The sequence below is a fragment of the Diabrotica undecimpunctata genome, chromosome 2 (genome assembly GCF_040954645.1).
Source record: "Diabrotica undecimpunctata isolate CICGRU chromosome 2, icDiaUnde3, whole genome shotgun sequence".
NCBI lineage: Eukaryota > Metazoa > Arthropoda > Insecta > Coleoptera > Chrysomelidae > Diabrotica > Diabrotica undecimpunctata.
Genome location: NC_092804.1, coordinates 87,888,560 through 87,914,627, shown reverse-complemented (window position 1 = coordinate 87,914,627; position 26,068 = coordinate 87,888,560). Strand labels below are relative to the sequence as shown.

General features: G+C 30.7%; 1 protein-coding gene across 1 annotated transcript in view; it reads right to left on the bottom strand.

Annotated features, from left to right (window-relative positions):
• Nucleotides 1-26,068, bottom strand: part of Kaz (E3 ubiquitin-protein transferase Katazuke) — a 369,805-nt gene that overhangs the window by 174,856 nt on the left and 168,881 nt on the right. The window contains exon 4 of the mRNA XM_072523188.1: nucleotides 25,674-25,949. Within this exon, the coding sequence (XP_072379289.1) occupies nucleotides 25,674-25,949 (276 nt within the window). The remainder of the gene's footprint in view (nucleotides 1-25,673; nucleotides 25,950-26,068) is intronic.

Here is a 26,068-nt window from a genome sequence, read left to right as displayed (position 1 = left end):
TAAGTAAAAAAACATTAAAAAAGAGAATGAAGAACTAAGAAAATCATAGATGCACTTCCAACAATACAGCAATAGTTATGATTTAATTTTAACTTTAGGTAGCATTATTATATTAATTAATATCGAAATTGAATAATTTAATGTATAATGAAATTACCACTCCTGGCTTCTTGAATGCTGCCGGTAAAATGGTGTTTAATTAAGACTAACACGCCAACAACGTAAAAAGACAGTAAACCTTGAGGTCATTAATTATGACAGAACAACAAGGTGAAATACCAACCCTAATAATAGAGCGGTTTATTTAAATGATAAGGTGAGTTTGGGTGACAACCTGCTTGTAAGGAACCAATAAATGAAAGGAAAAATTAAAAGTGAAACTGGAACAAACCATGAAGTGGAGATATCCAGGAGTGGCTAGTATACCTGTTGAATACAAAGCACGTGGTGTTCGTGTGTATTAAGGTATAAAAAAATTGCTTATTACAAGCTTAAATTTTTATTTTAAGAAGATCTTTTCGGAATTAAATCATTCTATCATCAGTTAACTAAAAGAGAGAGTAAAAATACCAATATTAAAAAACACAAGTTAAAATTTAAATATATAGAAATAACACGTTGGTTTTTTACTACTTACATAAAAAGTTGTTAGAAAACATTATATCGCCACTTAAAAAAACTTTCGAAGGACATCCGTATTAAAATATAATCCTCATGGTTTTATCAAGGTAAATGCAATAGACTTAACTTATTGATTATTAAAAACTGAAGATGGGGGCATCTTACATGACCCCCTGTAGCTGGTGAAGTTTTTTCGACTTACATTGCCTCTGATCTGTTCTGGAGTCTTGGGCTAACTGATATAAAGATGGTATGAAAAATCAGTTAGTACCCATCAATGTCAAGTGGAATGATGTAGTAGGAGCAAAAGTCATTGTGCTTAAGTTTGTGAATAGGCAGTTTTTAGTGAAGAATTGTGTTTTGTGTGTAGTAAAATCAATAGCAATTTTTGGTATTTTAAAGAGGTGGTAGAATGTAAAACAATGAGTGACTGTGATGTAAAATAAATTTGGTATACCAGGGTAAGGCAAAATTTAAGTTAGGTAGTTGAAATTAATAAATCATTTGGAAGCGGTAAAGAGAATGTTATTACCTAATTGTTTCCTTGTATGAAGTAGATATAGATAAAAGTTGGTTTGAAATTTGTGGAAGATGAATCGAGGAAAAAGAAATAAAAGAAAGAGAAAGAAAAGGAAGTAGGAGATGAATGTAAAGATGTAAGCTGGGGATACTGAAACTGATTGTGATAAGAGATTGATAGATGTAGTGTGAGTATTTATAAGAAAACCTGTGTGATTAGTCAGATGGTAGTTATTGGAGAGGATGGGAAATGGGATATTGGAAAAGGGATGTTAGTGTATTAATGGTGACAAGAATAGAGTTAAGTATGGCGGATTATATAAGGTGATATTAAGCTATGGGAAAATAGAAAGAAATGTAGAAGTAAGTAAAACTGGATGTGTAGTTAACAGAAAGAAAGTTAGATCAGGAAAATAATTGTCGATGAAGTGGAACAAAGTCTCTATTGATGCTGGTGTGACGATTAACACAATTGGGACTGTTTTTCTTTTCCTTGACTATTTCCAAATCCTCAAAAAGGTCAAGTTTGAGATAATCTCTACCTGGGATGTTATGAAGAAGAGAAATATTTGAGATGATGGGAGAAAGAAAAGTGTTATTTAACTTAGAATGTTCTATGGCCCTGGTTACTAGAGATCTACAAGTTCTACCAATATAAGTGGCATCACAGTCAGAACATTAAAGTTTATAAACCCCACTGCGTTTGCTGAAGTCAATAGAGTCCTTACTATTGCATAATGATCTACTCAATTTATTGTTAACTTTAAAGGAAATCTTAATATTTTCAACAGAATTCAGGATAGTGTTTTTGATTGATTCGGAAAGTGTTGGACAGTGAAATGGTAATGAGAAGTAAGATGGGGAATCTGAAGTAATGTTATGGTAAGCTGATTGTTGAAGCAATTTACGTTTCTTTTTATAAATGAGTTTATGGATGATATCTGGGTTGTAGCCATTATTGAAAGCAATCTGTTTGATTATGTTTAGTTCTTGGATGTAGTTAGTGTTGGATAATGGAATGGTTTCTAAACGATGAATGAAACTGTTGAATGCAGATAATTTGTGTGAAATGGGATGGTTAGAATTGAAATGTATGACATGATCTGTTTGTGTGGGTTTTCTGTAGATGCTATAATCAAAGACATTATTAATTCTATTGATGGAAAGGTCTAAAAAATTGATGGAGAAGTTAGATTCTAATTCCATAGTGAATTTGATATTGGGGTGAATATTATTGATAGTGTTTAATAAGGAAAAAGCTGTATTTGAGTTACCTCTAATGAACACTAAGCAATCATCAACGTAGCGGAACCAGTGTAGAATTGTATTGTTAGTCATGATTTGAGTGGATTCTAGATGATTCATGAAGAGGTCAGCTAAAAAGGGGGAAAGACAACTTCCCATGGCCAAGCCATCAGGTTGTTTATAAAAAATATTATTAAAAGAAAAATAATCTTGTGATAAACAAAAGGAAAGTATTTCTATTATTGGTGTGATGACTGAGGGATTAGTTGATTTAGATGTGAGAAGGTCATGGACTAACTGAATAGTTTCAAGTTTAGGTACAGAAGTATAGAGATTGCTAACGTCAAATGAAAGCATAGTCATATCTGGTAGGAGATTTATGTGATTGAGTTTGGATATTAGTTGGGATGAGTTTTTGATGGAAAAAGTGGGAGAAAAACCTGTTATGTCCTTGATTACCCTGAGTATGAATTTAGAAATTATGGAGACCGGGGTGTTGATGAAACTGACTACTGGACGGATTGGAATGCCCTCTTTGTGGATTTTTGGAAGACCATACAGTCTAGGAATTAATGGGTTACTAGGGATTTTGTAATATGGTGCATGAAAATCAGTGAAAAAAGTAGAATATTTCTTTAAAAATGCTTTTTGTTTATTAATGAATCTGTTAAGTGGGTCATGTGGAAGTACTATGAAGCCATTATTATTCAAAAAGGTGGAAACTTTGTTGATGTATTCAGTGTGGTCTAGAATTACTAAGCAATTTCCTTTATCTGATTTGGATATTATTAGATTATGGTTTTTTATTTTCTTTTTTATTGAATTTAAAGTTTTTAAACTATTATGATGTGGATGATGAAAATGTGAATTGGAAGTTAAGTTTTTGTATGCAGCATGAAGTTTTTTGAAACAATTATTTCTAATGACATTTTTTTGTTGTAAAGAAATTGAAAGTTTTTCTATGATTATGTCTATTTCTATGGAAAGTTCTTGTAGGTCTATTTCAGAGATGTCTGTGGGAATAGAAAATTGGAGGCCATGATTCAAGAGTTCTAATTCATCTTGTGAGAAATTTATATTGGATAAATTTTTGATTCTAGGGTGAAATTTGAAGTTAGAAAATTTGGATCTATTATGAGAAGAATTGGTGGACACTGAATGTGACTTCTGTTGAATGAGATTGTGAAGTTTATTGTTAAGTTTGAAAAATTTTACTGAAGCACAATGGTTAACTTTGTCCTGTACATCATGCAAAAAAGAGGTTAAGTCTAGATTATCAAAATGTTGTAAAAGTCTATTGTACATTACCTTCATATTACAATTGATGTTATCTAACTTGGAATAATGTTTGCCTATTTCTTTCCTGAGGAGTTTGGTTTGTAGTTGATTAACATATGTACTGGGTACATTTTTTGATGTTTTAAATCTAGCGAATACAGGAACTACATTATTATTAATACATTGGTGAATAAACCATATGTCCAACTCTAATTGTTTCCTCCTTGTAGCCAGACGAATGTATTGGTTAGCCCAAATGACCATATCGTCAATTTAAAATTAAAAGTGAAACTGGAACAAACCATGAAGTGGAGATATCCAGGAGTGGCTAGTATACCTGTTGAATACAAAGCACGTGGTGTTCGTGTGTATTAAGGTATAAAAAAATTGCTTATTACAAGCTTAAATTTTTATTTTAAGAAGATCTTTTCGGAATTAAATCATTCCATCATCAGTTAAGTAAAAGAGAGAGTAAAAATACCAATATTAAAAAACACAAGTTAAAATTTAAATATATAGAAATAACACGTTGGTTTTTTACTACTTACATAAAAAGTTGTTAAAAAACATTGTATGGCCACTTAAAAAACTTTCGAAGGACATCCGTATTAAAATATAATCCTCATGGTTTTATCAAGGTAAATGCAATAGACTTAACTTATTGATTATTAAAAACTGAAGATGGGGGCATCTTACATGACCCCCTGTAGCTGGTGAAGTTTTTTCGTTCTATGTTGTTGTTTTATATTGTTTTACATTCTACCACCTCTTTAAAATACCAAAAATTGCTATTGATTTTACTACACACAAAACACAATTCTTCACTAAAAACTGCCTATTCACAAACTTAAGCACAATGACTTTTGCTCCTACTACATCATTCCACTTGACATTGATGGGTACCATAGATAAAATTACACCTAGATTGGTAACAGGGATAGCCAAGGTCAAATCATGATCGGATTAGGCGCCCATTCGTTTGGTAGCGCTGCTAGTCTCGTTCTTGCGCGGAGGGAGTGTGCTGTGATCAAGTCAAAGTTGAGTTTAGACAAATACGGCGCCATATGTGTATTTGTTTTATTTGTTATAATTTATTTTATAATGTAAAATTTTTTATATAAATAGTGCAAAATCGTACAATTTTCGACGATTTTTTATTATGGAATCGAACACATTACATGGAATAACAATGTAGAGACGAAGAACTGAACAAAAAAGATGTGTTCCAGATTGCATGGATACTACTGGCAAGCAATACCGTTTTTTAAGTCCAGGACATTATATGGATATGTTTGATAAATGGGTGAATGCTATTAAGAGCCCTAATTAGAGAATGCTGCATTTTAAAGAGGAAGATATAGTCAATGTTGGAAATAGCGGTAATACGAGAACAGCCGTTCCGAGTTTGTTTTTACCAGGACCAGGTAAGAACTATTATACCACTGACCTATATTTTTATTCACATTATATCTGACCTTTTACTTATAAAATTAGTTTATAAATTTAACCTAAAATTAAGTATATATTATAAAACCAGTCTTACTTAGCTTAGTATTTGAATTATTTGTAGGTGGTGGTTCAACAACTATCTTAAAAAGCATCACCTTAGAGAGGGTTCGGCATAAATTTCTACAGGTGTGCGCCTTTCAAAGTTGGATTAGATTAGCAGACCATGACTACACTATCATGGAGAGGTCTATGAGCTTGCCTGCTTTAAGTGTGAGGAGGGACCTGTCCCTCTCTTGTGAGTGAGATTGGTCTTAGAGTACCATATTACCATGGTTTGCCTCATCTATGTACTTTTAATGTTCCATTTTGTAGAACAACCTATGGTGCTAATAGCCCACTGAATAGATATGTTTCTTTGTTAAACAACCTAAATGTAAATGTATTTAATATGTCCCTCAAAATATATAAATATTAGTAGAAGAGTTACTGGTACCATAGAGTTTGGAAACTTTTAAAATGTAATTACATGTTTAATTATATATATATATATATATATATATATATATATATATATATATATATGAAATATATATATATATATATATATATATATATATATATATATATATATATATATATGTGTGTGTTTGTGTACATAATATATTTTTATTTCACATTATTTAATTTTATTATCTTAAAATACTGTGTACTTAACCACTATTTTGTATATTGTAAGTTGTAACATTTAATCGGCTTGTCCCGTATATTAGCCTGCATCCACACAGACAGCGGTAAGGCATTCAGAGTTATGAATAAATAAATTTGAATGTGTCGACAGGGATCTTTCCTATTCTGTTGATGATAGGGATGGGATGACTGATCTTAAGATGACATACTGGTGAAAAAATCTGTTGATTGTAATTGTGTTTGTCATTTCAGGCATAAAAACATTATTATCCTCTGTTGTTTGGAGTTTATACTGAGCAAATAAAGTTACTATATCAGGTTTTAGCAAAGCTTACATTCTGGGTGAAAACTTTAAGCATACCTTAGAAATAAATTATTTACCTTATCCATTGTTTGTTTTTTCTATTTGCTATCATTTGGTTATTCCTCATTCTTGGGTTTTCTTTTTGCAAGAAGCAATATTTTGCTAATCTAATCAAAATCATAATTTTGTTGATAACCAGAATATTTTTCTGGAACTTATATTATGATTCTGATTTATATATATATATATATATATATATATATATATATATATATATATATATATATAAAGAATTAAAGTATTATCATATAAATATATAACATATAGTATGAGTATAAATGTATATAAACTTCTTTCTAGAACTAAATCATTTAATTGTTCTGTTTCCAACTTAGCAGGGTCCTTGAGTTCTCTCTTTCTGTGAGTAGAACGCCAGACTGTAAGAGTTTTCACTGACCACTGATAGTGTGTGTTATTACATTAGGATGAAAGTACTACAAAAAACTCAGAATGTCTGATGGCTGTCTGTTGCTTATTAGGCTTTAATTTGACATTAGAATTACAAAAAAATTATTTAAATACTGACAAGTTCCTGTCACAACATTTAGAACACTAAATTATACTACATTCACCCGTCCCTATTTTTGAACAAAATATTGCAACTATCTTGGTTTATTTTTAGCTCCAGCTGATTTACAGCTAGAATGAAAATCTGAATTTTCCAATCTTGGTTCATCATTATCATCAGGTTTTTGAACAGGTAAATTTTCTGTCTCATCTGGTATTTATTTAGTAGTGGAATTGTCTAGTGTGTTATTTGGACCTTCATCATTATCTTGATTCAATAATATAACAATTCAACAGTAAACTTCGTATATAGTGCAGAGCACATGGTAAAGCAGTTTTCCATTAAGTGAATTCTAAATTTTTGGTTTTCTATGCTAGATTCACCAATTTCCAAACTCATTGTATTTTTCGACTTAACCATTTCCTTCATGATTATATGGTGTTGTTCTACTTGAATATATTCCTTTAGAGTGTAGATAATTAATAAATTCTTGTGAAGTAAAGCTAGTTCTCCTTTTTAGATTTGATATATACCGTCATTCTATATAAACCAAATAGTGATTTAATCTGTAATTGGTTAGAATTGCTTTTCTACCAGATAATGTCTGCATTTTTTTTAATACTTCAACTCATTTGCTTTTTTTCAATTGCATAATGTTTTCATTCAGAATATGTGAGGGTATGTGTGAAAAAAGCAATTGGTTTTCCAGATTGATTGATTGATTCGCTTATGTAATCGTAGATTAATTTTTTAAAAGCATGTACTTATCTTTATCTTCTAGGGATTTATCTTTAGATTCATTGCTTTCTAAAAAATTCTTGAATGTTATATACTTACCAATGTTTGAATTCTTTGGTGGAAGTTTGACAGTTTGGATCAGCCTCTAGTTTATCTGGTCTAAAGTACTTCCCCATTGTAAATTCATGCGAATAAAATTGTAGTAAAATGTCTTTTGCAGAATTAGACTTTTATTCACATAAAACTTGATAAGAATGACAAAACAATTATTTAAATACTGACCAGTTCTTGTCACAACATTAAGAAAACTAAATTATACTACACGTGGCTTGTATTATTAATATTTCTTGTAACACATATAACATTTCTTGTAACATTTTTATAAATAAAGATTTTATTCTATATTTTATTCTTTAATTTTTTTAACCACTTTGGCATTTTAATGTAATGGAAAATAAATATAGTCCCAACATAACAAGAAAACCCAAAAAGTATACGAAAAATATTTATTATCGTATAGGATAAGGATTTTTCTTGTTATTTTAGGATTATATCGATTTTCCTTTACTTTAAAATGAGTTTACAATCCTAGGTAATATTACTAAACTTTTGAATTTAGCGCCATGTATATATAGTTACGCGCCCGATCACTAGGTGATGCGCCAATCATTGTTTTATTCCTTAACACGGAAGTTTCAATGCTAGGTGGTAGTGTGCTATGATGGATACTTTTTTAAGTGGCCATACAATGTTTTTTAACAACTTTTTATGTAAGTAGTAAAAAACCAACGTGTTATTTCTATATATTTAAATTTTAACTTGTGTTTTTTAATATTGGTATTTTTACTCTCTCTTTTAGTTAACTGATGATGGAATGATTTAATTCCGAAAAGATCTTCTTAAAATAAAAATTTAAGCTTGTAATAAGCAATTTTTTTATGCCTTAATACACACGAACACCACGTGCTTTGAAAGAAAGAATGGTTAATAACACCTAATTTCCCCCATTGATCGGCTAAGAAAAAACAAACAAACAAGTGAGGTCAAACCAAAAACTCATATATAAATCGTCAACGTTGTGGCTGGTTAATCGGCCACAGGTGAAGATCAATTATAATTTCCAACAGTCCAAGGTTAATACACTTAGAGCTGCAAATGATAAAGGATTCTATGAATCACATCAATTATATAGCTGTATTGAACTATTTGAATAAAAACAGCTAATACAAATATGTGTATATGCAAGACGAGACTAGGTCAAAAGTAATGCAAGTTGCATAAGTGTAAGCTAATATAAGTAAGAAATATTTCTTTGCTTTTTATTTTATTTAAATTTATTTTAATATGTTTATATGTATTTAATTATTTAATAAGAAAATATGGTAAACCTGTACACCTTAAATGACAATGATAAAGTAAATAGCTTATTCAGCCTAATTCTGCAATATTAAAGCATGATATATTTGGCTCAAGTTACTGACGTCTGTTCTTTTATTAAGAGCATTTGGGTGTTTAAGTATTGAACACATTTCCAAAAACTGTCTTTTGACGAGATTGCGTTCTGTGCCAAGAATCTATATATATATATATATATATATATATATATATATATATATATATATATATATATATATATATATATTTATTTCCTGACCGATTGCTGATATTATAAATCAATATATATATATATATATATATATATATATATATATATATATATATTGTCGCCAAGGTAACCAATCACGACAAAGATTGTTACTTTGGCCGGCCAACCACAGCGCTCGTTACTGACTGCGCTGTCATTGGCCTCTCGGCGGAAGTGTGCTGAAAATTCTCAAACACGATGTGTATAAAAGAGCAGCACATTTTCCGAACGGGATCCAGTCGTCATACACTACTTAAGACTTACTTACGTAAGACCTTGTTGGTTCGGTGCGCTACCAAGCTACCTTTGAGTTTTATTAATTAACCAATATCCTGCTATCGTCGAAGACGTCCAAAATTGAAGAATAATACCTAATAATGGTTATCCAATTTAGAAGTTAAATCATCAAGTGTACGAGAACCGGCGTGTCGACTACAAAACGCTTCCTGACAGTAGAACACGACTTTCTGAGATAGAAAAGACATTGGTCTTAGAACTATCTCAAATCGTGTCGAACTGACCACAGCGTTATTTGGGCCTGTCACGGTAAAGAGCGAATAAAAGCCCCGACGGGGACTTGTAATTGCTTTTCCGATCAGGTTGAGCTGCAATACCACTTCGTCTCCAAAACCTTATGTTCAGATGTTCAATCGGTCATTTATGTTGAATAAAAAAAGAGAAATCAGCTAGTTCATTGGTTTAATGAATACGTAGTTTTTTTTTAATTTTTAAAAATCTTCTCTAAATAGCAAGAAGTTTAAGTATACGCCTACAAAATTAGATTACTATACTTACAAAACAATTTGTAGTCTTTCGAATGTTATAGAAAGTGTAAAGTTATTCAACTTACAGAGCAAATATCTTAATAAAAAACACAACTAACTACAAAGCACTAAAGTCAATTAATCTAATTGACTGGTTAACTTAAATTTTACCGATGGCTTCATTTGGTTTTCTGGTGGTGACAATCAAAAAGACACTGCGTCTCTGAAAAGAGAAGCATGAGCACATATATTTATTCTATTGCTTAGTGGGTGGTCGTACCTTCACTTGATCATCTTATGATATCATAAAAAACCTTCTTCGCGTAAAGCAAAAATCATACTAGTTCGGTTATTTTTAGTTTCATTTATTAAGTTTAATTAAATATTTTTATTTAACTAAGTTTAAAATAAGTATCCCACCAATTCGACACTGCGATGAAGCCCAAGTAGCACATATTGTAATTTTGTACGAGGAAGGATATGCACAAAAAGACATCGCACGACGTCTCAGCAGGACTGAATCTATAGTTTCGAATACTCTAAAAAGGTACCGCGAAACAGGAAATTTTGTACGAAGGCCTGCTCAAGGACGCCCAAGGTGCACAACCGCAATTGATGACCGTTTTTTGGTTCTTAATTTTACACGAAATCGTTCATTGACATCGGTGCACCTCAGAAATGCGCTATTAAATTTTAGACAAGTTAATGTAAGTTCACAAACAGTTAGACGAAGATCAAAAGAAGCAAACTTAAAGCCCAGACACACCGCCAAAGTTCCACGTCTTCTCCAAAATCATAAAGCTCGTCGTTTGGAATTTGCAAGAACACATATTTAGTGGAATATCGACAACTGGAAAAACGTTCTTTTCACTGATGGGACCAGAATCCTATTATGGAAGCCAAATGGTCAAAACTACGTCTACAGAAGAGTTGGAGAACAATTCGCCAGCTGCAGTCTCGCCCAGACCGTTAGTTTTGGAGTTGATGGCATAATACTTTGCGAAGGTATTAGTTGGTAGGTACGTACCGCACTTGTGGAAGTGATTGGACGGATGACTAGTGATTCTTACGTTTAAAACATCCTGCAAGATCATGTTTTGTCATATGTAGGTTACATTGGATATGAAAGATTCACGTTAATGCACGATAATGCTCGACCACATGCCGCTGCCGTAGTGAGTAATCATCTTGATGAGGTCAAAATTCGAAGATTGGATTGGCCACCGTTTAGCCCGGATTTAAATCCAATAGAGCACATGTGGGATCACCTAAAACGCAGCATACGACAAAGAAATCCCGTTACAAATACGATAGAGCAGCTTCGGCATGCTGCACAGGATGAATAGAATACAATTTCCCAAGGATATGTCCAAAATTTACTTGCAAGCATGCTGAGAAAAATGCAAGCAGCAATAAGAGCTAGAGGGGGGAATCCTCGTTACTGATCATGCACTTCTTTCAGTTAAAACAACTTGTTTAAGCAATTTAAATTATCATTTAAGTTTAGAGTAAAATGACCTTATTTACCTAATATTAAACATTTATTTAAAATTGTTCATTAAACATTGTTAAAATAAACTCTATTTTACAATAAACTACTTGATTGGCCAGAATTTATTTTGAAAAAACAAAAATTAGAAAATTCCAAATTATTCGATAGTTTTGTCCACATATATATATATATATATATATATATATATATATATATATATATATATATTTATATATATTGTTATGATGTATTATTTGTGAATGATGAGCAATGAGTGTTTTTAATAATATATATAGGGTTTTTATCGCGGTTCTCAAAGAATTAGTTTGTAAGCACTTTTTGAAATTATCTTTATTATATCTATTGTGAAGCACACACATATATATATATATATATATATATATATATATATATATATATCTAACATAACCAATGTAAAATATATGTATATTTTTAAATTTGACAGAAAAATGTTTTTGATTTCTTGGAATGCTACCAGATCTGGTACCATCCTTTTATAATAATTAATTATTCCAATGAATCCTCTTAAAGTTCTTAAATTGTGTGGTGTTTTATATTCCTGAATGACCTGTGTCCGTTCTGGATCCATTTCGATTCCCTTAGTGTTAAGTTTATAACCTAGATATATTATTTCTTTTTGAAAAAATGTACATTTTTCTTGATTTATTTTTAGTCCAACTTTGTCTAATCTGTTGATTATAATTTTTAGGTGTTTCTCATGATCTTCAGCCGTTTTAGAAAAAACTAATATATCATCAATGTAGTGAATTACAAAATGTTCATATTGATCCAAAATATCATGAAGACATCTACATAGAGCACTGCAAGATGATTGAAGTCCAAATGGTACTACTTTGAATTGATATACTACTCCATTTATCTGAAATCCTGTATACTGTCTACTTTTTCTTTCTAGAGGTATTAACCAAAAGCTATGCTGTAAATCAATTTTAGTGAAAAATGACATTCCTGTAATTCTTCCTAGTATTCCATCTATACTCATTGGTGCTTCAAATTGCTTTTCAGTGATCTTGTTAATATTCCTTGCATCCAAACATAACCTGATTTCACCTGATCTTTTACGTACTACTACTATTGGGTTTATGAAACGTGTATCTGCCTTCTCAATGATTCCATCTTCTAACATATTATTAATCGTTCTGTTTACTTCTTCTCTGTATTTATATGGTATTGGATATGATTTTGTTTTAAAATCTTTTTCTTCTTTAACTTTTATACTATGGATATAATTTTGTGCAATTCTATTTTCTTTATTGACAAGTCCCTTGTGTTGCTGCAATATGGAAACGACTATTGATTTATATTCTTCAGGGCAATTAACTTTTATCACATCTTCTTCTTTACAAATAAAATTATTCTTCATTATGTACTCATTATTCCTTGCTTCCAATTTTACGCACTCCACCTCGTAGGCATCCATCTGCTTAAAATTTCCATTCCTTAAACATTCACTACAATTATTCTTTACATTCTTTTGGGACATTTCCCTATCATCAAAATACATTTCTTCTTCATAAACATCATTATTTTCTTTTAATAATATCCTATCAACTCTTATTCCTTCTTCCACCTCATCTTTCTGCATAAATTTAATTATTTGCCCTTCCAAAGTTACCATTTTTTCTTCAAAATCTATCTTTACTTTCTTCTTTTCCAATTCATCATTTCCCATTAATATATCAACACATAAATCCTTGACAACAAATCCTTGCATATTAATTTCTTTATTAAGAATATTAATTTTAAAATTGGCTAGTTTATCAATTTCACCCAACTTCTTATTATTTGCACCAACAATTTTAATTTTTGGAATCTTTATTATATCTGATAGTTTTAATGTATTAAAAATAAAATTCTCCGAGACTAAAGTACTTTCTGAACCAGTATCTATCATAATTTTAATCATTTTATTTTTGGCCAAAGCATTTATATAAATTAAATTAATAGATTCAATAATTTTATCTTCATCTAGAGAAATAAATTCAGAAGGTTTTTCATAATAGCAATGGCCTAACTTGTAATTCAGAAAGTTTACTGAACAAAATTTTGATTATTAGAATTGTCAGATTGTATCTGACCACTTGGATCTGATGTCCTATGTCTTTCCCTACTATGACTTCTACTCACATTTTCCTGCCTTGTACTACTTCGTTCCCTGTCTTCGCAGCTTCTATTCCTTCGAACACAATTTACCTGTCTGTTATAGTTAGGTCGCTCTGTATTTCTTCTATTGTTAAAATCTTGTCTATCATTATTAGTACTGTTATTGAAATGTTGTCTATTATAATTAGTATTATTATTAAAATTTTGTCTATTATAACTAGTATTGTTATTAAAGTTCTGTCTATTTTGATTACTGTTATTATTATTAAAATTTTGTAAACTATCACCATACCTAGTATTATTGTTATATGATTGTCTATATTGTTGATTATCATTTTTATTATATTGAAAGATATTATTGTTTTTTTTTGTTATTATTATTATTACTTGTCATATTACCTCTTTGAATTCTTTGAATAAAATTAATAAAACTCTCTATTGTTTGAATATTTTGTACAGTTACTGTTTGCACAACATCAGCATCACAATGTCTAGATACATTTAAGACCGTTTCATCCTCTCTAAACGGTGGTTCTAAATATTTTGCAACTGTTATCAGTTTCAATGCATAATCTACCATATTTGATTTTAAATTTTGATTATACTTTCCAAAATATAGAATTTCTCTAAACTTAGCTTGCTCTATTTCACCCCAATAATAATTTAAAAATTTATTTTCAAATGTTTGAAAATTATCTAAATCATTTTCAATACTAGCAAACCAAGTTGCTGCATTGTCATTTAATGTCATTCTAATATAATCTTTAATATCATTAATATTATTCACAAATCTTAATTTATGTTTTAAACTATTTATGTATACTCTAGGATGCAAATTTTTTATATTACCAGAGAATTTAATCCCAGTCTCATTTGTTAAATTTAAGTAAGGTCTCCCTATGTCTCTCATTTGTGAAATATCATCTATTCTCTGTTCCACATTTCTTATTTCTTCTTCTTCTTCTTCTACGGCACTACAGCCCAAAATGAGCCTTGGCCTCCTTTATTTTTTGCCTCCACCCTTGTCTGTCTGTGGCTGCTCTTCTCCATACACGGACTCCTAAAAGTGCTTGTGCGTCGCTGCTTACTGTGTCTTCCCAGCGCTTTCTTGGCTTTCCAACTGGTCTCTCTCCCTGCATTCTGGCGTTCAGTGCTCGTTTTGGTAGCCTATCCTCTCCCATTCGTATCACATGTCCGGCCCATTGCAATCTTTGTATTCTAATGAAGTCTGACAGTTGTGCTTCCTTATAAAGTTGATAGAGCTCGTTGTTATATCGAATTCTGAAGATTCCGTTTTCCCTCACAGGTCCTAGTATTCTCCTCAGTACTTTTCTATCGAATGTGTCGAGTTGGTTTTTGGATGTTTCTTTCAGGACCCATGCTTCGCTGCACATTTCTTATTTGATTACTATTTATTTGGATATTTTGTTGTATATCCTCTAATTTTTCTTCTGCGTTTCTCCTGTCTTCGTTAATTTTTACTTCTAAGTTACATTTCTGCAACTCTATTTTCTGTTCTATATCTATCTTATTATCTTGAATAATCCTCTTTACTTCTGTCCTCTCATTGTCTATCCTTTTCTTGTAGTCATTCCGTATACTTTTTATTTCATTTGCTACTTTTTTCTCTGCAGCTTCAAGTTTTTTATCCATTTGTTTTACAATTTTATTATTATTATCTTCTATTTTCTTTTCTAATTTTCTATAATTCTCTTCCAATTTCTGTTCCATTTTTTTCATGTCTTCTTTGACTTCTTTTGAATTCTCTTCCAATTTTTTATGTCTTTGATTTCTTTTGAATTCTCTTCCATTTTTTTCGTATTCTCTTCCATTTTTTTCGTATTCTCTTCCATTTTTTTCGTATTCTCTTCCATTTTCTGTTCCATTTTTTTCATGTCTTCTTTGATTTCTTTTGAATTCTCTTCCATTGTCTTGTTCATCTGCATCATTAATGACATCAAAGCTGCCATATTGACATTTTCCTCTCTTTCTGGATTCATTTCTGCAGTATCTTGTGGAACTTGAACTAAACTCTCCTCTTGTATAGGTTGTGTTTCTACTTCCACATCTTCTTCATTCTTTTTGCTTCTTGTACCTTTCTTTCCTTGAGACATTTTGAGACTTTACTTGTTCAAATATAATTAAAAATAAAATCTATAATTTTTTCTTTCTACTGATAATTAATTTAATTATATGAGAGCACTTATCTTCCCAAACTAATTCTTTTAAATAGAGAGCCCCGCGGTGGGCGCCAAATTGTTATGATGTATTGTTTGATTGAATGACGAGCAATGAGTATTTTTTAATAATATAGGGTTTTAATCGCGGTTCTCAAAGAATTAGTTTGTAAGTACTTTTTTAAATTATCTTTATTATATCTATTTTGAAACACATATATATTAATTAAATTCTATAGACAATGTAAAATTTAAACAAACTATCTACAAAATTGAAATTGTTATGACACTAACTAAATTATATTAACAAAATTTTGTACCTTTCTGTCACTGAAAGCCTAAATGAACTGTTTTCCACTATATAGATTCTAATCACCACTGAATGTCTTCGTACTTCGGTTATCCTTGTTTTTGTGAAATTACTTTTTCCAATTATCAGCTTCTACCAATTTAAGATATATTTTTCTTCACCAGCATTTATAAACCACCAAGCAAACCAGCAAACAGCATTTATATTTATTCTTCTTTTCAATATACCAATATCCAATTATTATAAGTTGATTTATACTAATCTCCAATCATAATATAATTTTAATTCCTTCCAATATCCAACCAATATTCTTCTAATATACTTTTTTAATCTTCAATAATTATTTGTGTATAATTATAAATGTGCATTAAAAATATATGCATAATTTTTAATCTTCATTTAACTCACTATATTAAACAATTGGACTATTTGTAACTGATTCACTGACTCCAACTAACTTTCATATTTCTTACTAAACTGCCTGACTGACTGACTCTTACTAACAACTGTCATCTTGAATCCAAATCACGGGTATTTATATCTTTTTGGATGTTCCAGAATCATCTGGTAAGAGATCATGTTCCATTTGTTCTATTACTTCTATATGGATGTTCTCGAAAAAAGTATATGTTCGTTCCACAGACATAACCATTATTTCGAGAATGTTCGACCGTAAACAATGGTCAAATTCTGCATTCTGGAGAATTCGTTAATTTTCTATTGATAATTTTGTTGACATTTAGGCTTTTCAGATCAGAATAAACACTTAAATCAGTAAATATATATAAATTAAACATTTTAAACTAACATTATTATTATAACCCCACTTTATATTCCTAAAATGTCACTTGGAGAGTATGTATAGTTGGTTGCCTAGTCACATGGCTCACTTAAATATATCTACAAAATCATAACTACTAAAATACAACTTTTTACAATTATTATATGCTAATTTCTTAAAAATGCCCTCACATAAATATATTTTTATAAAATTTTCTAGTATATAACTTATTAAAATAACCAAATACTTTTAATATCTAATATTATGTAGTATATAACTTATAAATTATTTTCCATAAACATTTTTATTTCTCCCATATCATATCAATATATATATATATATATATATATATATATATATATATATATATATATATATATATATATAAAAGGCTATGATCACAGGTCACACGATTTGTCCAGTAAACTAACGGCGCCATCTAGGAACGAAATATGAGCTACCATATTTCAATCATATTTTGTTCTTGAAACGATACGTTTAAATAATAATACTGTATTAATTACATATTAATATAATTAATAATTAATTTTAATAATATTTTTTAGGTAGAAGAATCCAATACAAATTAATTTAAAGCTTTGTTAGTTTATATATAAAATCCTAACGCCATCTGAACAAAGAAATCTGGATTAATTAATTTTGTCGAAAATTGCTAAAGATATATGTTACTGTAATTGTAAGCTGTAAATACTGTCGCATAGGATTAGCCTGGGCAGTGTTTGGTAAATTAAACTATGTATTTAAATCGGATCTACCCATATGCCTTAAAAGGAAAATCTTTGATCAGTGTGTATTACCTGTACTCACTTGAAGCGGAAATATTAACACACAAAAAAGGTAGTTAATAAGATTCGCGTGACTCAGATGGCTATGAGAGTCTATGAAGGCTATGAACGAACCCCAAACGAAGAAATATGTCGTAGAAAAAATCGCGTCGTTAAAATGGAATTGGGCAGGACACGTCGCCAGATTATGACAATCAATGGACAAAACGTATTTTAAAGTGGAGGCCAAGGCAAGAAGCAATACGGAGCAAAGGACGCCCACCAACTAGATGACTAATGACCTGAAGCGTGATAGCAATAACTGGATACAAGCCGCACAAGACAGATACAGATGGAAAGAGCTGAGGGAGACCTATGTCCAGCAGTGAAGGCATAAAGGTTGATAATGATTAGGCATTCAACACCTTTAAAGCGTACTATAATACTAGTTCAGTTAAAAGATAAAGTGTTTTTATTGTAAATAATTGACATTTTAACAATTCGATTAAAATTATGTCATATTTCTATAAATAACATAATAACAAAAAGTGTACAAATATTGTCATTTGCAGATGATGTTGATATCATAGCCAGAAGCGAAAGAGAGATGATAGAAGCATTTAATGCGATAGAAAGAGCGGCACAAAACAGTGGCCTAAACATTAATGAAATAAAAACCAAATACATGAAGGTCAGTAAATCGACAGGCCAAAGAAACCTACAGAATCTGACAATAGGAGACTATAACATCGAAAGCGTAAAAAATTTTACATACCTAGGTTCACAAGTTACCGCAGATAACAATTGTAATGTATTCCTCTTTAGGACTGTTGGACATAACATAAAGCTACTTACGATAGGTTTTATTAATTTATTAAGCTTTATAAGAATTGTATAACTTAACCTTAATTCAGTTCACATGTAGTCCATGACCTAAATCTATTGTCATGTGTGGTTGTCATGTCACTGCTGTCACTTAAGGTTCCGTTTGCCAAGTGCAACGTTGCCAAGTATATCCGTACATGAAAACCATACATAACACGTCCCCTTTAATAAAAACAAAATAAACAAAAATTAATTCACATAATATATCATAAGTACATAAATAACAATAATTCACAAATATATCAATAGGTAAATCTATCAGGAGGGCGAATGACTCTACCACTTCTGGAGGTTTTCAAACCAGATGAAGTACTGTATGATGTAGAAGGTACATTAATGTCATTGATGGGTGATGTTCTATTAGATGTTGAAGGTACATCAATATCTTTGATAGTGTTATTTGTTTTACAGTCCCTTGTATCATCAGGTACATCAGGACAAAGAACTGCTCTCATATTTCCCATACTTGTCCTTCCAGTAGTCACAATATCATTTTCATGACTAGTTTTCACATATGCTTGCTCACAATTTGCATTTGCATGTTGCTGTGCTTCTGACCGTACAGGTCTAAGATAGTGTCTATTACGTCTATAAGCAGTATCATTTACTTTAACCATGTAATCCCTTGATCCTTTCTTTGCCATAACCACTCCAGGGTTCCATTTCCTTTTCTTTTCTTGAAGTAAAATTTGTTGTCCTGATTTTAATTCTGGTAACCTATTTGTTCCTTTGTCATAATAGTGTTTTTGTTTTCTTTGATTTTCTCTCAATTGTGTAAAATATCTTTTATTAGAATGTCTGGGCTTTAGAAATTCCATACTGACTGGTAAGTTGGTTCTGAAATTTCTTCCAGTTAGCAACACACAAGGAGCAGGTAAATTTTGTTTTGGAGTTGTATTATAATCTAATACAGCTAGAAATGGATCTTTCTTAGTTTGTACAGATTTTAAAAACAAGTTTTTTATTGTTTGTATTGTTCTTTCCACCATGCCATTGCTACGAGGATATTGTGGACTTGATGTTGTTACTTCAATATTATATATACGGACAAAATTTAAAAATTCATGAGAGCTGAATGGAGGACCATTATCAGAAAATATTTCACAAGGCAGTCCATTAATAGCAAACAAATTTTTTAATTGTGTTACAACACTGCTAGCCGTTTTGTTCATTAGTTTATTAACAATTGCAAACTTCGAAAAATAATCAACCACAACTAAAAAATCTTGTGAGGCTACTGTCATGAAATCAATACCAATTTTTTGCCAAGGTATTTCAGGTACATCATGTGATTTTAATGGCTCCCTATTGTTGCTCTTATAGCTCATTTGACAAGTCAGACAGTTCAGAACAATGTTTTCTATATCCTTCATCAATCCCGGATAATAAATTGCTTCTTGAGCCTTCTTCTTACATGATACTACACCCTGATGAGACTGATGTATAACATCAAGAAATTCACCCTTCAATTCTTCAGGAATAATTAACCTTTTTTTTATAAAATAATACATTCTTTAATAAATATATATCATGTCTGTCAGACCAGAATTTTTTCACCTCAGAAGGTACAGAGCTTTTATGCTCAGGCCACCCATTTAAAACATAATATTTAACTTTTTGTAAAGATGGGTCAGTATCAATTGCATTTTGCAATCTTTTTTCATTTTCTTTTGATGTTGCTACAATAGAATACACTTTTAAATTATTTTCATCATCTATAAAATTAGTATTTATGGTTTTATTCAAAGGATCTCTACTTAAATTGTCAGGAACTTTGAGATTTTTACCAGGAACATATTTGAGTGAAAATTTATATCTCATTAATTGCATTGCCAGTCTTTGGATCCTAGGTGACATTTCATCTAAAGGTTTTTTTAACAAACCTAAAAGAGGTCTGTGGTCTGTCTCTATTTCAAAATCTATGCCATAAAGATAGAATGAAAATCTTTCACATCCATACACTATACCAAGAAGCTCCTTTTCAATGTGGTTATACCTCCTTTGGGTTGGAGTTAATGACACTGATGCAAATTCAATTGGAAACCCATCTTGCGAGACCATGGCCCCCAAACCATATGGGCTGGCATCAACAGAGAGTATGGTCTTTTTGTCAGGGTTAAAATAATGCAAAGTAGTGGCTGACGCCACAAGATTCTTTAGTTTATCAAAACATGCCTGTTCATTATGTCCCCAATGCCACTCATTTTTACTACAAAGTAAACATCTTAGAGGACTAGTGTATTCTGACAGGTTTGGTATAAATTTTGCAAGATATACTATGGTTCCCAAAAAACGTTGTAATTCTTTTTTATTACTTGGTGGTGTCATTTTTGTAATAGCTTCTGTTTTATCATGATCAGGTGAAATGCCAATATTACTAATCTGATGACCTAAAAATTTCACTTTTGTTTGACAAAATTTAGATTTTCCTAAATTCAAAGTTAAGCCACTCTGTTTAATTTTTTCTAAAACACATTTCAAATTTTTATCATGTTCATTTTTAGAACATCCAAAAACCAAAATATCATCAAAATATGTTATTGTTCCTGATATACTATCTAAAAGTTCAGACATATATTTTTGAAAAATTTCAGGTGCACAGGTAAGGCCATATGGTAATCTCAGATATCTATAACGACCAAAAGGTGTAGTAAAAGTACATAAAAGTGAACTTTCATAATTCAAAGGCAACTGAAGAAAAGCAGATGACGCATCTAATAATGTGAAATAATTAGCCCCTGAAAGCTTAGCAAATAAAGTATCTTGAGTAGGAATTGGAAACCTTTCTCTTTTAACATATTTATTTAGATACACAGGATCCATACATATTCTAATATCAGATCCCTTATTTTTCGGAACAACTACAATAGGATTTTGCCATTCTGTGGGTTCACTAACTGGTACAATAAGGTTTTTACGTACCATATCATCAAGTTTATCTTTAACTTGGCTCCTTATAGCCAGTGGAATTTTTCGTGTCCCACTTATGAATGGCACTGCATCACTAGATAAAGTTATATTAAAATACCTGTTGACCTTTCCTACACCTGAAAAAATGCTCTTATAACTATTTATAATATGATTTGTTTCATTATCTATCATACTAACACTAGGCTGATCACAAACAATTTGAAAGTCTCTTGCTGCCTTTAGGCCTAATAGAGATTTTTGTTTATCATTATCTAAAATATAGAACAGACAATCTTTAAATATTTTCTTGAAAGAGCAAGGTATATAAATTTTACCAACAACATTAATAACATGTCCAGTATAGCTAGATAATGAACTATTAGTATTTTCAAGCATTTTATAATCAATATTTAAATTTTTAAAATCACTACTGTTCAATATATTGACTTCACTTCCAGTATCAACTTTTAAAATACTCTCTTCACCATTAATAATGATTTTTTGGAACCATTCTGAAGAGTTCGGATTAATTTCATTAACAGTCCACATTAGTACCTGTTCATCAGTTAAATCAGTGTCAGAATTGCTACAACTACTATCGTTATCATTGATTTCATGGACTTTGTTGTTATTATCAGGACAAAATTTACGGTAGTGTCCTTTTTTGTTACACAAAGAACAATATCTGAAAAATGCAGGACACTTACCCCTAATATGCTGAAGTCCACATTTATAACACTGAATATAATGGTTACCTGTATTTTTGTCAGTAACTTTGTGGCTTGTAGACTGCTCCTTCTCATACTTTGAACCATACCTTGACTGTCCTGTAGATCCAGGTCTGTTTTCTTCATTTCTTTTCTTCACAACACTAACACTTTCACTTTCTTTGGATATTTCACCTTGAGTAACAGCACTATTTTCCATAGCCCTACAGATGTCTATAGCTTGTGCTAGTTTTAAATCAGCACATTGTAATAATTTTTCTTGAATTCGTAGATCATGTGTACCCAAAACAATCCTGTCCAAAATTAAAGTATCCTTTTCTTTAAACTCACATGTTGATGCTAATTGTTTCAAGGCAGTTACAAACTGATCGATACTTTCATTTTGTAATTGATCTCTTTTTAAGAATTTAAAATGTTCATAAATTAAATTCTTAAGAGGGCTGCAGTATGTATCAAACTTACACAAAACAACATTGTACTTCTGATCATCTCCAACATTTTCATACTCGAAGGTATTGAATATCTTCAGCCCTTCATCTCCCAGCTGATTTAGGAGAATAGCGATTTTTATGTGGTCTGGTTTTTCACTTTTGCCGGAGGCTGTTAAAAATAACTGGAACTTTTGCTTCCAAAATTTCCACTCGTGAGAAATATTATTTCCTTGGAAACTAAACGGTTCTAAGCCTTTACAAGTATCTGTCATCTTGATTCGAGCACAGTATAGCTCCTTTACTTACATATATTTTTTATAGGCTTTTGTCACATGCACCGGCTTTTAACACAACTTAACCTATCGTCACTTTTCCGCTGCCACCATGTAATGTATTCCTCTTTAGGACTGTTGGACATAACATAAAGCTACTTACGATAGGTTTTATTAATTTATTAAGCTTTATAAGAATTGTATAACTTAACCTTAATTCAGTTCACATGTAGTCCACAGACCACTAATAACTAGACATTTCACGCAGGTAGCTCAAGGTCAAACTAAACTAAATGTCATTTGTAGTACCGATACAAATCTTAAGATGTCGCTATACTCTGTCTATAGTCTATACTCTGCAGTTTAGGTTTAGAACCAAACTAAAAATTATAACTGTCAATCGCAAATTGTCAGTAGTTGATTAGCGTCAATATAATCAGATTTCGGATGGTTATTATTCGTCTAAATTGTTTGATTTAATGGTTATTATTGCAAAAAAATCAAACTAAACTTGGTTTAATATCTCTGGGTTATTGTTAGCATCAACCTCAAATTAGTTTGTGTTTTAAATGTTCCTGGACTTCAAATAGTATTTTGCAGATCAATAATAATTAGTTAAATATAGTTCTTCACAATAAATGTTGTATCCTACAATGTATCAATGCGTCAACAATTAGACATGCCTTTCCAAATTCTGCTAAAGAGATTATACGATTTAGGAAGTGGCTTAGTGTTTTAAATAATCCTAATTTTGATACGATGAATTCCACAATTCCACTACAGTTTTTAAAACAAAACGAATATGCCACAGCCACTTTGAAGATAAGTTTGCTTTTACAAGGAGTACATAATAGCTTGTACCAAAATGCAATTCCCGAGAACAAATAGCTGATTGATTTTAGATTCCTGCTCTAATCTACATCCCAGAAGTATTTCAATGTTGTACGCGGAAGCAAATGTAACAGAAAGTAAGTAACCCTGTAATTAATAAAAAGTATGTAAAAAGTAATTAATAAAAATTATTTTGTTTGAAGTGAATCATGGTATAAATTATTATATTAACTTTTTATTTTAGTTAAAAGTTCTTCAACAAGTAGAGATGCACAATCTACAATCTATGTACAAGTAACTAAAGTATTTGTATAAATATATATTTCAGTATCACATGCAGCAACTAAAACTATGCAATTTGCAATTTATTTAAATTTTGCAATTTGTGTATTTTATTATCTTTTATTTTGTGATATTTACGATTTAAATTTTGTTGTTATTTTTCTGACTTTTTGTAAGCTTTGTCCATAAAATTGTACAATTCTCAGTGGTAATAAAGCATATTTCTATTGTATTCTAAATTTATGTATGTACAAAGTTGTTTTATATGTATTAAATAAATAAATAAATTATTTTTTGCCTTATTTTTTCGTAAATGGTATCGTGTATATTTTAATTTAAAAATAATTTGCACATTTTAAAATTTTAAATGCAATTTTTTTTTAAATACCAAATTATATTTAAATATTTTAAGCTTTATATAAATTTTCCCACCAAAATTAAATTTTGAAATTCCCGCGTAATTTCCTGCTTGAATTAGTTCCGATACAAATCTCTTGGAGCGCTGAATTTCATATCTAACTAAAGTATTGTCGTGAAGCATCTAGAGGTAGGTGATCTGTGATGTAGTCCATGACCTAAATCTATTGTCATGTGTGGTTGTCATGTCACTGCTGTCACTTAAGGTTCCGTTTGCCAAGTGCAACGTTGCCAAGTATATCCGTACATGAAAACCATACATAACAACAATGTCAGTGAAGAAGTTAAGAGAAGAATACATATCGCTAATACAACATATAATGGACTAATTAAACATCTAAGATCTAACAACATCACAAGAAGCACCAAATGCAAAATATACAAGACTCTGATAAAACCGGTCCTTGTATATGGATAAGAGACATGGACACTATCGAAAAGCGATGAAAACCTATTAGGCACATTTGAACGAAAAATCCTTAGACACATATATAAGGGGGTAAAGGAAAATGACATATGGCGCAGAAGATATAACTTTGAACTGTACACAGCATACAACGAACCCGAGATCATAACATCCATAAAGATCGGACGTCTGCGCTGGATGGGCCATGTTGAACGAATGTTGGAGACTGAAACACCAAAACATATTATGAGACAAACACCAGTAGGAAGAAGGTCAAAGGGAAGACCCAAACTTAGATACATGGAACAAGTGGAGCAAGATCTGAAAACACTTAAGATTACCAACTGGAAAAACAAAGCAAGGAACAGAACAGAATGGCGGAAAATCCTAGAACAAGCCAGGACCCAGAAAGGGTTGTCGAGCTACTGATGATGATGATGATGATGATGATATTTCTATACATTTCAGAAAAACATTACAAATAATTTTTTTTAGTTGAATTAATTACTTTTTGGGAATTAAACCATAGTACTTACTTACTTAAGTAAAAATAATAATTTATTTAAAACTTCGTACGTTAATCCAAAACCTGAATTAATTCAGATAATAGCAAACGCCACATTATTAAACCAAGAAATAATTATTTTGCAGATATTACGTAAATTTCCTCAGATGTCAACAACCTTGAATAGTGAATAAACAAAGGTTGTTGCGTTATTAACATAGTCGTTAAATACTTAAAGTCACAAATCGCTTTCACCGTGTATGACGTTGCCAGATTATTTAATTTTCTTAAAATAAAAATTTACCTATATGGAAAACAATATAATTTTTTTTAAAGGTTAAGTTTAGAAAAAAGTGTTATAGGACTTTATTGCTCAAATTGTGTATTATACACGTACCTTAAAGGAACGCATTATTTTCGGGGACACTCTGTATAATTATTAAAACATTCTGCGTACTAAAATATAAACTACATAACACGATTAAATAAAAAAAGTACCTGTCTTAACTGGAAATGCTAGTAATGCCATTACTTGTTTTATTGTAGAGATATGTTCTTCCTCAAAGGTGGGAAAATGCTTTCTGGCGTGTTTAACAGCATCGATTCTTCTATCGGAACGAATCAATTCGACAAATTCTTGTACACGTAAATTAAATTCCATGTTCGATTTTAGTTTTCTTAATTTTGATTTGTTGTCATGACACCAAGATAGACACTTATTGGTTTCTTTGTTAGCTAGAGATTTTTCTACTTCTCTAGAAGTCAAAAATATATCTAAAAAACAAATCTCATAGCATTTGGTTTATTACAATAAAATTACGCACATTAAACTTTATTAGCAGACAATATGAAAATGACTAGTTCTTATACATAAAATTTTGCTAGAACATTTT